General features: G+C 31.5%; 1 protein-coding gene across 1 annotated transcript in view; it reads left to right on the forward strand.

Moving 5' to 3' along the window:
• The window catches only part of CCDC178 (coiled-coil domain containing 178), a 285980-nt gene that overhangs the window by 62421 nt on the left and 207463 nt on the right, over window positions 1–16096 (forward strand). The window contains exons 12-15 of the mRNA XM_072949050.1: window positions 1024–1166; window positions 4687–4840; window positions 11877–11972; window positions 12124–12260. Of these exons, the coding sequence (XP_072805151.1) occupies window positions 1024–1166; window positions 4687–4840; window positions 11877–11972; window positions 12124–12260 (530 nt within the window). The remainder of the gene's footprint in view (window positions 1–1023; window positions 1167–4686; window positions 4841–11876; window positions 11973–12123; window positions 12261–16096) is intronic.

Raw genomic sequence — 16096 nt, forward strand, 5'->3', positions numbered from 1 at the left:
TCTGAGTTGTTTCCAGCATTTGGCTACATTGCTGATTTGAATATAAATGATAAGCAGCCGTGATCATGTTCCTCTCTCTATCTGTGTGAATTTTTCTTGGCTGTGTATCTAGTGACTTACTAAGTCATGGGTTATATCCATTTTCAACTTCATTAGATAAAACCATGCTGGTCTCCAAAGTGTCTCTAACTGTTTATATTACTGAAGTAGTAGCAGTGCTGGAGACTCCGATTTCTCCACCATGGACCAGTGGATTCTAGTACTGTCCTTTCTTAATAGTAGGCCCCTTTTCTATGGCTGGATGTCATTGTGTCAGGCTAAAATTCGTTTCCCAGTTTCCCCTTTCTTGTGGTATTTCTAATGAGTTGTGGGTCGGAGTAATATAGGAGTTTTTAGGAAAGCTTTCTAAAATGGACTAACCCAGATGTATCTGTAGCTCTAACTTCCATTTTATAGCACAAAGTAATCTTGGGAATGGAAGCCAGTATTTAGGATGGCTGAATAGAAAGCCCAGAGGAGCCTTGTTTCTATTTCTGAGAGAGAAAAATAAACTACAGTTTTGTATACTTGGCTTTTTTCTTCTATAATCACAACCAATCCCACCTGATATACCTCACATTTTTGCCAGCATTTTTATTTTATTCATGAGTGAGAAGATTATAAGTGATTTTAAAAATGTTCTTTATTCATTTGTGTTTTCTGATTTTTCTACAATAATGTATTATTTGAACAATAAAAAGTTGTAGTTTTTTGTGGGTGGAAAGATAATTTTATTTTGGTCACGTTCATTGGGATATTGAAGTTACTCAGTAACTTCTACATTTCTAGTATTGATGCCTTGTAAGGTAAAAGAAACCTACAATTCTGTTGTGCTAAACAATAGACTAAATCCGGGAAAAAATCGATATAAAGAACATTTATAATCTAATCAAAACTACTCTGAGTCCTTTCTCTGATCTTCCTCATCTGATTATTTTAATTAACCAATTAGTGCATATATTAGCAAACTTTTTTTATTTCTAGGCAATGGAACTATACAGACAAGTTCATGGAGAACTTGAAGAAACCATAGAAAATCTCAAAAAAGCCAAATTGAATGCTAAACAAATTAGAGAAGACATGGAAAAGGATATTATTAAAGATAAAATAAGCATAGAAGGCTACAGGTAAGTATTTTCCACAGTATTATTTATAGCATTTAGAAGTAAAATTTTAATTAAAAATGTAATGTATACTCCTGTATAAGAAATTCAGATAAAAAGAAAGATCTGCATTACCTATATCTATGTTACTATCAAGTTTATATATAAATTAATACATGTACCTTTTACATATGTAAACCACTGTGTATGAATTCCTAAAGCAGTATTTTTCTGTGTCATTTTAAAGCTATTCAGACATATTGCCACGTTGTCTATGGATATGCTCTAACAATATATATTTCTGCCACCTATGTGCAAAAGTGACTAAGAAAAATTTTACAGCATGAGATATTATAAAAAATAAATTATATAGCTTTGTATTAATTTATAAACATAGCATCTAATTAAATTAACTCATAGTTGATTTCTAATAACATTGAATACTTTTAAATACATAGATTAATTATATTTTGCATATTAACTTAATTTTTTACTACATTTCTAATGTATTTATATTTTATGATATTCTTTTAGTTTCTTATTGATTTGGTTTTAAATTCTTTGTTTCTATGTGATATAAAGTTTTTATTTATTCAATTTGGTAAATGATTTAGTATAAAAAAAGCTCATATTCAGTATGAAGCTAGAGTCAAGTAAATATAAGCAAAATGAAAAACAAAGATTTGCACACTATCCTATGATCTGAATAACATCCACTTATTATAGATGTTTATATTGCCTTCTATCCAATGGCAATTCAACATGTGCTTAAACATTATTTTTATTGAGATGTAGTAGATGTACAATATTATATGTTACAAGTGTACAACATAGTGGTTCACAATTTTTAAAGATTATACTGCATTTATAATTATTATAAAATGTTTACTATATTCCCTGTGTTGTATAGTATATTCTTGTAGCTTATTTATTTATATATATATAAATGTTTGTACCTCTTAATCCCCTAAACCGTTTCTTGCCCCTTCCCTCTTTCTTTCCGTCTATGTTTTCTTCTAGGAGTTTTATAGCTTCTGGTCTTACATTTATGTCTTTAACCCATTTTTAGTTTATTTTTGTATATGGTGTGAGAAAATGTTCTAATTTCATTGTTTTACGTGTAGTTCTTCAGTTTCCTGGCACGACTTATTTAAGAGACTGTCTTTTCTCCACTGTATGTTCTTGCCTCCTTTGTTATAGATTTATTGACCATAAGCGTATGAGTTTATTTCTGAACTCTCTATTCTGTTCCATTGATCTATGTGTCTGCTTTTGTGCCAGCACCATACTGTTTTGATACTGTAGCTTTGCAGTATAGGCTGAAGTCAAGGAGCATGATTCCTTCAACTCTGTTCTTTCTCAAGATTGTTTTGTCTATTCAGGGTTTTTTTGGGTTTCCATACAAGTTTTAAAATGATTTGTTGTTGTTCTGTGAAAAATGCTCTTGGTATTTTGATAGGGATTGCATTTAATCTGTAGATTGCTTTTGATAGTATGGTCATTTTAATAATGTTAATTCTTCCAATCCATGAATACAGTATATCTTTCCATCTGTTTGTGTAGTCTTCAATTTCTTCCATCAGTGTCTTACAGTTTTCTGAGTGCACGTCTTTTACCTCCTTAGGTAGATTTATTGCTAAGTATTTTATCCTTTTTGAGGGAATGGTAAATGGAATTATTCCTTAATATCACTTTCCAATAGTTTGTTGTTAGTGTATAGAAATGTAATAAATTTCTGTATATTAATTTTGTATCCTTCAACTTTACTGAATTCTTTGAGGAGCCCTATTAGTTTTCTGGCATCTTTAGGATTTTCTATATATAGTAGCATGTTGTCTGCAATGACAGTTTTACTTCTTCCTTTCCAATTTGGATTTTTGAAAATTGCTTTTTCTCGTCTGATTCTTAGTAGTGGCGAGGACTTACTGTACTATGTTGAATAAAAGTGGTGAGAGTGGGAATCCTTACCTTGTTTTTTTTTTAACATTTTTTATTGATTTATAATCATTTTACAATGTTCTGTCAAATTCCAGTGTTCAGCACAATTTTTCAGTCATTCATGGACATATACACACTCATTGTCACATTTTTTTCTCTGTGATTTATCATAACATTTTGTGTATATTTCCCTGTGCTATACAGTGTAATCTTGTTTATCTATTCTACTATTTTGAAATCTCCTTACCTTGTTCTTGATCTTAGAGGAAAGGCTTTCAACTTTTCACTGTTGAGTATGATGTTAGCTGTGGACTTATCGTATATGATCTTTATCATGTTGAGGTATATTCCCTTTGTTCTCACTTTCTGGAGAGTTCTATATCATAAATGGATGTTGAATTTTATCAAAAACTTTTTCTGCATATATTGAGATGATCATATGATTTTTATTCTTCAATTTGTTAATGTAATATATCACATTGCCTGATTTGTGGATATTCTGATAGGAAGCCTGTACTCTCCAGACATGGAGGGGTAAAGAAGAATCTTCTTGCCTATTTGTTTGTTGCTTCAAATTTCATTTATATAGGGAGGTTGTGTCTTTCAGTTTCATTTGACTCTACTCCTAAAATCATAGTTAGTGTATGAGAGCCTGGGCCAGTTCAATAAACACACCATGGCATTTATTTTCTTGTGAATTCTTGTTTATCTTCTCTGCTCATTTGTCTATTGGATAATTTTTCTATTCCATATTGGTTTGTAGGATTTTATTACACACAGATGATTTACTCTTTGGTCTCTTATATGACTTTCAATTAAATCTCCCACTCTATTATTTTGTTTATGGTGTCTTAAAAAAAGTTGGGCTTATCTGCATTGCTTGCTGATATTTTACACACATGATAATTTTGGCATTTTCTCTCTGTACTTTCTTCATGTATTAAGCTATAATACCATGGTCTAAAGTGACTTTTATATTTGAAACATGTTTTCTACTAGAAAATGTACTATCTATACTGATACTACACTATACTGTACTGTCTACTAGATAAGATAAAGGATTATCTGGTTTACATATTAGCACTGTTCTTTTTTGTGGAAAGTCACATAGAAACAAAGAACGGTCAGGCAATTACTTCTCTTTAAATAAGCCCCTTGCTTTCCCAGATTGCAGTTTCCTCCGTTTTGCCTCTATGACCATGTGGAAGAAAAGATAGTAAACCAGAGCTTTAATAATGTGTGGTCTTTCTACTTTTACATCTTCTTCTCTTCTTTTTTCCTTGCCTTTCATCTTTGTACTACCCAGCGAATTAGTCACAGGTGCTTAGGTCTCTCACCTGAGATCAAATCCAAAGGTTGTTTATTTTAAATAATTTACAAATCACTTTTCTCTCAATTTCTTCCCACTGGAAACATACAGTTTTTTTCTCACTATTTACTTCTTTGTATCTAAGTGGTGCTTTTCAGCAGTTGCTTTGAGATGGGAAAAATTTTAGGAATAGATAAATTCCATTGATTTACATTAAGTCAGAGGGCAATTTAAATACAATTTTAAATATAATTTCCCCTTCTTTGTGGATAAAATCAAATGTGCTTTTTCTCTTAGGAGAGAGTTGGATAGACTTAATGGTCTGTATAATTTATACTGTACATCAATACAAGATGTTAATGTTAATGTTGAGGAGAATGAAGAGATAGTGACTGAAGTATTGAGGGAAACAAGATCATCAAAAAAACAATTAGCTACTTTATCAAAAAAGGTGAGTTTTTATAATTAAAAATTAAAAAAATACTGACTTTTAGCTTTGCACCAAGGCTATTTAAACTTATTATCTGTCAATAATTAACTGGTAGCCAATTTTTCTGTCTATATTGGTTCTCTGTTCCTTATTACCAGAGTATTAGCAGCTTAAAACAGCACCCGTTTATTATCATAAAGTTTCTCTGGGTCGTGGCTCAGCCAGTTCCTCTGCTCTTGGTCTTTCACGACTAAAATCAAGGTATCAGCCCTGCATTTCTTTCTGCAGACTCCAGGATGAATCTGCTTTCCGGCTCATTCAGTTTTGGCAAAATTCAGTTCCTGTGATTTTAGCATTGAGGTCCTTGTTTCTTTGGTGGCTGTCAGCTTAAGATCATTCTCAGGTTTTAGAAACTACATACATCCTGGCTGGTGGTTCCCTTCAGGATTGGTGAGCTGAGTCCTCTCACACTTGGTGTCTTACTGACCTTCCCTCATGACTCATCTTTTCTGCCTTCCTCTTCTGCTGCATCTCATTCACTGTAGTAAAAGAAAATGATAGTAAACGGAAATAAGAAAATGGTAAACAGAAGTAGTAGTTCAGTAAAAGGCAATAATATACACATTCTGTACCAATTTGCATTCCTATCTAGGGTTAAAACTACTATGTTTTTGTTGGGGGTTTTTTTTGACCACTTTCTATTATAAGGCTCTTCAATTGTGTCTCATTATGGGTTTTTAAATTAATCTATAATGAAGAATGAGACTAAACATATTTTAATGGCTCTTGGAGGTTATTTGTATTTCCTTTTCCTTGAAAAACCTGCTCATGGTTTTTAATTCTGTATATTGAGTGATGGTTTTTTTTTTTTTACTGATTTTCAAGAATTTGTTTTATGTTATGAATACTAAATATTTTAAAGTTGCACGTTAAAAATAGTTTCATCCAATCATCTTTCATTTCTTTATGGTAACTTCTGATGAAGAGAAACTTCGATTTTAGTGTACTGAAAGTTATAAATATTTCACTTTGAACTTTTATGTTTTACCGAACTTTTAAAATCAAGTTTTCCTACCTTGAAGTCAAAAAATATTTTCTAGTATTTTATTCTAAGTGATTTGAAATTTTCCTTTCATAATTACATGATACTTTTAGATTAAAATATGTTTAAAATATTCAAAATTGAGTTTTTTCTCAATCTATCTTCTATTTACAAGTGTAGAAGTAACAAACTATCTCTAGAATTTTAGGAATGCATATTTGGCATGCCAGACATGAATCATAATCAGTTTGAAATTCATATATAAGTATTATGTGAAGTGAGGCTCCAATTACATTTTTTCTTATGTTGAAAAGAAAGGATTATAATTTATTATATTTATCTATTAATATTTAGAGCCATCTCTGTCACATATGAGGCTTCCATATTTGTTTTGTCTGGATCTCTTTCTATTCTCTTTTTAATTTGTTTGGTCTACTTAACATTTTTATCTCGATACTTCATGTCTGCATTACTAAACTTACATAGTGAGTTTTGATTATTTATTATGGTAAATTCCCAGTCTTAAGAGTTTTAGGCTATTCTTGACCTTTGTCCTTCCATATAAATTTCAGTATTGTCTTGTTCATTTCCTTCAGACATTTTATTGGAATTATCATTGGAATCATATTCATTTATGGATTATATGATAGAGAAATGAAATCTTTATGAGAGGATCCTTAAACACAGACATGATCCATCTCTCCATTTATTTAGGTAGTTTTTCTAAATTGGACCTTAACTAATTTCTGGAAACTTTATCGAAGGCATACTCTCTCTGCAAAGACAGCCTGTGGTCAGTCTTAGACAACTAACCCTTCTATCTCCACTAAATTTTAAAGTTATTTATTTTAAATTGATTTTTAATATCATTCTGATTTGTTCATAAAGGTAGCATATATGATGGATATTTTTAAAATTTTGTTAAGGCTTAATTTGTTTCCTACCATATAGGTAATTTGCATAAATATTTTATTTTAGAAAAATGTTTTCTCTGATAGTGGGTTGTTCTAAATAGGTTCATTTTGTGAACTGTGCTCATGGTGTTACCTAAATATCTTCTATTTCTGATTTATTTTGACTAAGGTATCAATTACTATGAAAGCTGTATTAAAATATCTCAGTATGATAGTGAACTTTTTTATTATCTCTTCATTTTTTATCCATATTTTTGCATTATGTAATTTGAAACCATATTTTTAGATGAAACTAAGTTCTAAACTAAATTTAGAATTGAATTTTTTCTTATGATATATTTTATTTATATGTTTTTGAGCTATAAATTATTAGAATTTTTGGAATGCATATTTTATTTACTGGATGTGAAGATAATCAACATTATTAGCTTGTTCCTGAACACTTTAGGGACCATATGATCTTTTCCTGACTTATGTTCTATTTTCCATCATGTTATGCCTATCTTATTTAATAATCCTTGTATTAAGATGATTTCATATCAATTTACACAGTAAATATTTGATTATATTTATTCCTGGTTAAACATTTTGCACACAAATTTTTCTGTTCATCAGATTTCTCATTGGTGTTATTTTGTTTCTTGTTACCAAAGTATATCCTTTACAAGCTTCTTTAGTGAGCTAGATTTGGGATTCTCAAAATTTTCTTTCCCTGAAAATGTTTGTATTTTGTTCATATTTATGCAGTGTAGGGAATATGCACCTAAATTAATGTGAGAGTGACTTACATCACTGCACAGGTGATGTAGGAAAATCTAGAAATAAGCAAGGCAGTAAACACTAAACTAAAGCACATGGAGCTGAAATGCCAGAGGGAATGAGATACAATCAGTCAGTTGGAAGAAACTGACCTTAAATAGATGGTAATAATGCAAATCTCTCTGCAGTCCACCCTTATTTCTCTCTCAAACTTCTCCCTTGCTACTCCTTTCCCTCTAACTTTATTCTCTAGCTACTTGGACAAACTTCAAGATGCCAGAATGTTCCATGGCTTACTTTCTTCCAACTTTTCATAAATACTGTTCCTTCTGATTTTTAAGGGCTTTTAAGGCCTTTAAGGACAGGAAAGGAATTGTGATTTTTGTTTTCTCTGCATAACTTGCATAGTGCCTGTCCCATAGTAGGTACTCAATAAAATGTCATTTTAGGCATTCAGAAAAAGCCGTATTAGGCTTGCCGAATGAGCAAGTTAACCAATGAATAAAGGAAAGAAAATAGGAAGGAAGGGAAGAAGGGAGGAAGGAAGGAAGAAAGAAAGGAAGGGAGGAAGGAACGAAGGGAGGGAAAATAGGGGAAAATAACTTCATCTTAAGAGCCCAGAGGGCACTTGATGAGGTGGGATTGTAGAGTGTAGACTCTGAAATATTCCTTGATGATTTAGAATGCATGTAGCTTGCCTATATATAATTTCTTCCAGGGGCTATTAGAAGCATCAGGGAAGTATAGCACAACCAATAAAAACTCTTAAAATGTTGTATAGTACTGTCAAATAATTATGACCTCAATTTTCTAATTATGCTGAAATTTATCATTTATAACAATATCACTGTTAATATTTTCAAAGAGGGAAAATGCATTCACTGAACCTAATGTCACTTTTTTATTTCTTTGATCATTTCTAAAATGCCAAGTCTGGCCCTCCATAAAAAATGTTATTTTTGATGGGATATTGTGAATGTATTTATAAGGTTAGTAACATTTTTCAATTTTAGAAATCATTTGTGGGCTATCATACGTTCTAGGGAAGATGAGAACATGTTGAAGTTCAGATTTTTTTTTCTGTATTTTGCTCATTATAAAAACCTTTAAACTAGATTTTCTAAGTTGGCATGTTAAGCACTGAATTAAAAGCAATGGTGTACATCATTTCCTTGCATTATTTTTTGGTATGCAGTTGAAATTTCTAGTTCAGGAGAAATATAAAAAGGTTTGTGTTGCCTAATTGCACATACAACCTAACTATCTTTTAAAATTTCAAGGCAAATAGTGCTTTTAGTTCAGAATCTTTACCTCATTAATGTAAACTTTTCTCTAATTTGTGTTGTCATCTATGAAAACACATTTTCCCCTTCTAATTTCTGCAAACAATGGCTTTTGTAAACTAGAAAACATCTTGAAATTGGTTAACTACCTTAAAAATATTGTTAAGCTCAGATTCTTTTTAAATGTAAAAGTAAAGCTTTTCTATAATTTATTTTCCCATGTTTTCTTTGAAGTCTACTTCTCTTATACTTCAGGAATTTTTTTTTAGAATACAATTTCATTATCTGCAGCTCTTTGTTTCTTGTGATATTTAAAAAAACAGCCATGTCCATTTCATTTTATCTAGTCATTTATGAAAATAATACAAAAATGACTTAAACTTGTAGAAATCCTTTGTGATTTTCATATTTTATTGAACAATGGCAAGCATACAACTTTTTTATAATTTAGTTTACAGATAAATGTTGTAAATAAGCAAATTCCTTTTGTATATATGTGATATTTTCATATTTCTGGATGTTGTCTTTGTTAGTAGAAATTTAATATTTATTTCTAACTTATGGATCTGTGTACTATAACTATAGATCCAAATACCACAAAACACCCGTTAAGCCATACCTCTTGGTTCATATTTTTATCTCAGAATCTTTCAAATTAAGCAATTTATTTACTAAAAATAAATAAGCCAATTATGTCACTAATACTGTTAAATCACCAAATAGGAAACCAGTCTAAAGAGGCTGAGTGATTTTTCTCATAAACATAAACTTATTAACTGTTAGAGCCAAACTACAATGCAATTTTTTGTTATTCTTTTGTTACACAATATTTATGTGTTATATGGATAAAATGTGGTAACATGCATAAATGTACACATTGCTAATTTTTTTCATCATAAGCTTTTAATTTCTTATTAGGTGTATATTTTATTGTGTGGCATAAATACCATCTAGGAAATTGCTTTATTTCAGTTTTTATTTGAAACAAGGGACGAATGTTATCTAAATGTTGATTTCGAATATATGCTCATTATTATTTTAAAGATTTTAAAAATATACTCAGAAACTCTGGTATAGATGATGACTTATGCAAAATACTTTGTAAGTATCTGTGAAGATGATTTTAAATGGTTTCTCATTTGACCTATTGAAATGTTATATTAAAATGAAACCATTTTAATATTCTTGAAGTGAACTGTGTGTGGTTATGGTTTATTGTTCTCTTACTTTACCTCTGAGTTTGATTTGCAATAATTTTATTTAAGATTTTGCATCCAATTCGTAAGTTAGTCTGTATTTCAGTGTTCTTAATTTGTGCTATATTTGATAGATTTTATTATCAGGATTATGCTGGCTTTATAAAATGAATTTTGAAGCTTTTCTTCATTTCTTTATTACCTGGAGAATTAATATGGATTTAGATAACTTCTGTTTTGATGTTCAGGGCTATCATGGACCTGGAAGGGAGGACTAGGACAAGTTAGAACACCACAAAGCTCATACCTCGTACTCAGAGTAGACTGGTTTTCTTGAATAGGTGCTCCCCACTTGCTGCAAGCCTTCCCTTAATTTCCAGAGTTCTGAGAAAGTGAATTTTGACTTTTGTTTTGTTGACCAGTTTTCTCATTACCTTTATGGAGGAGAGTTTTCAGATGTTCTTAATCCACCTTATTCACTGATGCCCTTCAAGAAGACTATATTTCAGAATGTTGGGCTTGTATTTCACATTTTTCTTGCCTTTTCCTTCAATTTTGTTTATGGTGTCCTTTGCCATCTTTTGTGAAATATGCCATCAAACACGTCAACAAATACTCTTGGTTTTCTTGGCAATGTGACATTCTTCTTTAGCCCAAGATCATACAAATAAGTTCATATTGATTACTCTGTTAATTAAAGTAAATGATCTCTCTCTCTCATTGAGCTCAAATATTTCTGGGCTCTAGTTTTACCTTCTGTTCTTTATTGCAATGCTGAAAATACTCCTTTAAAATAGTGGTGTTGTAAGATATTTTAATATTTGGTAGCAAGTTTCCAATATTATTATTTTTATCTACTTCTTGGCTAGTTTCACACTTTTTCTTCCATATGAATTTCATTTCATGCAGTTTCAAAGAAAATACTCCTTTTTATTATATCTTATGTTAATATGGGGGTAACTGACAGTATCTTCTGTTAAACCTTTGCATGAAATATTAGTTTTTCTTGATTTAAGCTTTTAAATAAGAATTTGTGTTTGCTGTATTAAAGATTCTCCCTTTTGTGTTAAATCTATTCCCAAATATATTATGTTTTTGACAAACGTTTTTCAATTTTGTCAAAACATATTTAACAGATTATTACTCATAGATAAAAACTATTTCCTTATGCCATTTTGCCGAAAATCATTTATTGTAGTTTTAAATAGAATCTTCTGTTTCCCTAGATATTCAATCATAACATCTAAAATTGAAGATACATTATCTATTTATATTCAGTATTTTACTAGTAACATTTGGTTTCGTTATGCACATTGCATTTACCAAAATTTTATAAAACATGGTTAATAACAGTGGTGATGAAAGATAATCTGATCTCATTCTTGACTTTAGTGGGCATGAATTCTGTGTTTTATGACTTACTTTGATATTTTCTGTTGGTTCTTTATATTATATTTGGGAATATTTTCCTTGTTCTAGCTAAAAATGTTGGGAACTAGATAGTGAATTTATCAAATGGCTATTTTGTGTAGTGTTGGCTATATTCATGTTATTTCCTTCTTTAATTTGTTGATGAGAGCAATTATGATTTAATTTTTCTAATTCATATGAATTTTTACACTATAACTAAAATATATTCTCTTTTACAATGATTAATTATTTATTTGAATATTGTTAGACTTGATTTGCTATATTTCATTCAGAATCGTGCATCAGTTTTCATCACTGAAAACAGCCTATGGTATTATAATATTTTAATCAATATTTATTAAGTTATGATAGTTGCATAATTTGAAAGATAATCTTTCTTACTTTACAAAAAATGGAATTCCCCACAATTTATTTGCATGTGTTTTTTTTTAGCTAGATGATTTTAAAAAAACTTTTGATCAACTATTCTGGAAGAAAAAAATTTATGAAATTGAATATACGGATGCACTTAATAATTTTTATTCCACAGTAAGTTGACCTTTCCCTACTTCCCACAGAGCTCCATTCTCTATTCCCAAATATTAACTCATACAACTAAAAGTAACTTCATTGTTATACATTTTTTTTCTTTTTGAGTTACATAAACATATATAAATGATTCTTGTATTTTTTTTTAAAGAAAAGAACGTGGGATGTGGAGCTTTCTAATATCGCAAAAGATTTTTCAGATGTTTCAATAGCATATTCTCAATTGATGGAAGAAAATAGAAGAATTGGGATGGATATTGAAACTATAGTAGGTTATGTCAATGACAGGTAATAGTGCAAATATTATTTTTATTCTTATAGAACATATCTAATATGTTAAATACAGTCAGTCAATTCATTTTATGTCCCTGGGATGGTATGGTTGTGTTTGTGTTTATCATTAGCTTAAATTTTATTTCTGTATCAAATGTTGCTCTTTAATCACTCTAAATCCCTTTAGAAAAATCAAAATACTGGAAAAATCATCTTACATGAAGTTTCGAGGAGGAGAAAAATAGCTCAATGGTGGAGTGCATGTTTAGCATGCATGAGGTCCTGGGTTCAATCCCCAACCTCCATTAAGAAAAAAAATTTTATACTCATTTATGTCATTTCTTTTTAACATATCCTCTTATATGCAAAGATACTTTAAAATTAAAATATGTCTAGTCAAGCTCATGATCTCCTTTGGTCCATCCTCAATTCTTCCCTGAAACTACTAAACGAAATTTCTTCGCTTGGAAACCTGTGAGTTTTCTTGATTTTTCTTTCTGTTTCAACTCTCATATTCAACATATTAACAAGAAATGGTCCATATATCTTTTTAATCTATCTGCTTCACTGTTGCACTAGCATCCTGGTACAAGCTACCATGTCTTTCATGAACTTATGGTGATTTCCAGAGCTGGCTTACCTGCAATAACCGTGATCCTTTTCTCATCCATTGTCCAGACCTTTTCCAGAATATCATATAGTTGGAATCATACAGTATGTAGCCATTTCAGATTGGCCTCTTTCACACATTGTGGTAGGTGTGTTCTTTTCTCTTTTAATTTTTTAATATAGTATGATCAGTTTTGCTCCAGACTTGCATTAACTTTATCAGGGTGAAGGGACGAAACCCCTCCTTAACATATCCCACAAGGTCCCCGAATAGTCAGGTATACCCGCCTCTGCAGTTTCCTATCACCTGGTTTACCCTGATTATTTGGTTTAAATACAGTGTCCTTACTTCAGTTTCTACTACTTGTCACTTTTTTCCCTAGCCCTTATGGTGTTCTTATGCTAATTCCTTTTCTATAGATGTTTTCCCTCTAACTTCTGCCTCATTAATTACCACGTATCTTTAAGATTACAGCTTAGGAGTCAATTCTGGGAAGCTTTCATTGACAGCCCAGTTAAATCCAATTCCTCTGTGTGTAAAAGGTACAACACATACTCTTCTTCATATCACTTGTCATATTTGCAGTTTAGTGTGTGTGAGTATTTGACTGCTGTGCCTCTTCCTCAACAAAGGGAAAGATCCACAAGGGCAGACATAAGCCATGACTGACTCTTGTTTTCTTCACTATTGAATCCTCATCAAGTGTAGTTCCTGACACATACTATGCTGTCCATAATTAATTACTGAAAGGAGGGAAGGAGGAAAGAATGGAGAGAGGTAATGATGCTGCTGAACAAATTGTATAGGAAGTTTGATAAAATTTCTTTGTGCTTTATTTTATCTTTGGATGACAGAATGAAACTATTTGTAAAATTTATCTGTATGTTAAATATACTTTTTTAAAGAAAACAAAACGAACATTGTTTTCTAAAGGATAATCTAGAATTCTAGTTGCTAGTATTACTACATTTTATTTTATTAAGAAAGAGCACCGGAGGAGAAAAAAATTCTGAAGAGTGGGTAAGCTAATGAGGAGACTGCTCTGGAGGAAAGGAAGAGAGTGTGAGAGTTAGCATTAGGTTATCCTGCGGTAATGAGCAACTACCAAGTTTTAGTGGTAAACAGGTATGAAGGTTGGTTTCTCACTTGCACTGCGGCTTAGCTGTGTCTGCTGTGTGTGAGCTTCATGTTATTTCTACTTCTCAGACCCAAGGTGAAGGATTGCATCCTTCTAGGACATGTTGCTCTGGTAGCACATGTCCATTAGTGAGATCACTCAGTGGTTCTTGCAGCTTTCCCAGGACGATGGGAAATGTTACTTCTGCTCAAGCTCCACTGAACAAAGCAGGTGATATGGCCAAGCCCGATGTCAACAGGGTGGGAAGTCTAATCCTTTTAAAAAGAGAGATAATGAACAATTGGGAATCTATCCCATGCAGTGGGAATGTAGCCCTGGATAGAGAAGGATTTCCATGGTATGCATTGTGCGTGTTCAGATAACACCTTAAGATGTCACTTATTTAATTTTTCCCTTGGATTTGTACTTGAAGCTGAAAATTAACAGCAGATTACACAATGCTGAACAGAGAATTAGTGAAATATTTGTAAAACAAAAGAAAAAATAAGAGATATGCAGGCAGGAGTTAGATCTACCACAATATCTGATAGTACAAAATCAAGAAATATAGTTATGTCCTTTATAGACGCTATCCACTAACAAAAAAAACTTCATTCATTATGAAAACTACAAATATAAGGATAAAAATATTATTCACTAGAGAAGGAAATCTAAATTCAGCTAAAATGATATAAACACAAAACCAGAAACTTCTGTAAAGAAAACACCAAATATGATTAAAATTTTTTAATTATTTATTTTAAAAATATTTTTCCAGCTTTATTAAAGTATAATTAACAAATTAAAATTGTATGTATTTAAGGTATAAAAAATGATGAGTTTTTATTAAGACTTTATTTTTGACGACCAGTTAGGTTCATGGCAAATTTAAGGGAGAGATACTTAGGTTTCCCGTACATCCCTTACCCCCACACATGCATAGAATCTCCCATTATCAACATCTCTCACCAGAGAGGTACATTTGGTACAGTTTATGAACCTACATTGAGGCATCATAGTCTCCCAAATCCGTGGTATACATTAGGGCTCACTCTTGGTGTTGCACAGTCTGTGGATTTGGACAAATGTATAATGACATGCACCCACCATAATGGTATGCTACACAGTGTTTTCACTGCCTTAAAATCCTTTGTGCCTTTTTTTCATTCATTCCTGTATCCCCTTGCCCAGATTCTGGCAACCACTGATCTTTTTACTATCTCCATACTTTTGCCTTTTCCAGAATATCATATAGTTGGAATCATACAGTATGTAGCCATTTCAGATTGGCCTCTTTCACTCACTGATATGCATGTAAGGTTGCTCCATGTGTCTTAATGGCTTGATAGCTCATTTCTTTTTAGCACTGAATAATATTCCATATCTGGTTGTACTATAGTTTATTTATTCACTCGTTTATTGAAGAGCATCTTGGTTACTTCCAAGTTTTGGCAGTTGTAAATAAAAGCTGCTGTAAACATCCATGTGCAGATTTTTGTGTGAAAAAAGTTAATACCAAAGAATGCATGCGATTGCTGGATCTTATAATAAGAATATATTTAGTTTCATAAGAAACTGCCAGAATGTTTCCAGAGTGTCTGTACCATTTGCATTCCCACCAGCATTGTATGAAAATTCCTGTTAACCCACTTGTTGCCAGTATTTGATGTGTCAGTGTTCAGGATTTTGGCCATTCTTTCCTATGTATAGTGGTATCTCATTGTTTTAAATTTGTATTCCGCTGATGACATGTGATGTGGAACATCTTGTCATATGCTTACTTTTCATTGTATATCTTCTTTGATGAGGTGTCTGTTAAGGTCTTTGATCCATTTTTTAAATCGGGTTGTTTGTTCTCTTACTGTTTAGTTTTCAGATTTCTTTGCATGTTTTAGATTATAGCCCTTTGTCAGGTGTGTCTTTTCCAAATGACACACCTCTTTTCCCAGGCTGTGGCTTATCTCCTTACTCTCTCGTCATTGTCTTTACAGAGCAGAAGGTTTTAATTTTAAAGAAGTCCAACTTATCAATTATTTCTGCCTATGATATTGTATCTATAAAGTCATTGCCATCTAGGTTTTCTAGGTTTTTTCCTAGGTTATTTTCTGGAGTTTTGTAGCTTTG

This window comes from Vicugna pacos, chromosome 24, assembly GCF_048564905.1.
Source record: "Vicugna pacos chromosome 24, VicPac4, whole genome shotgun sequence".
NCBI classification, from domain to species: domain Eukaryota; kingdom Metazoa; phylum Chordata; class Mammalia; order Artiodactyla; family Camelidae; genus Vicugna; species Vicugna pacos.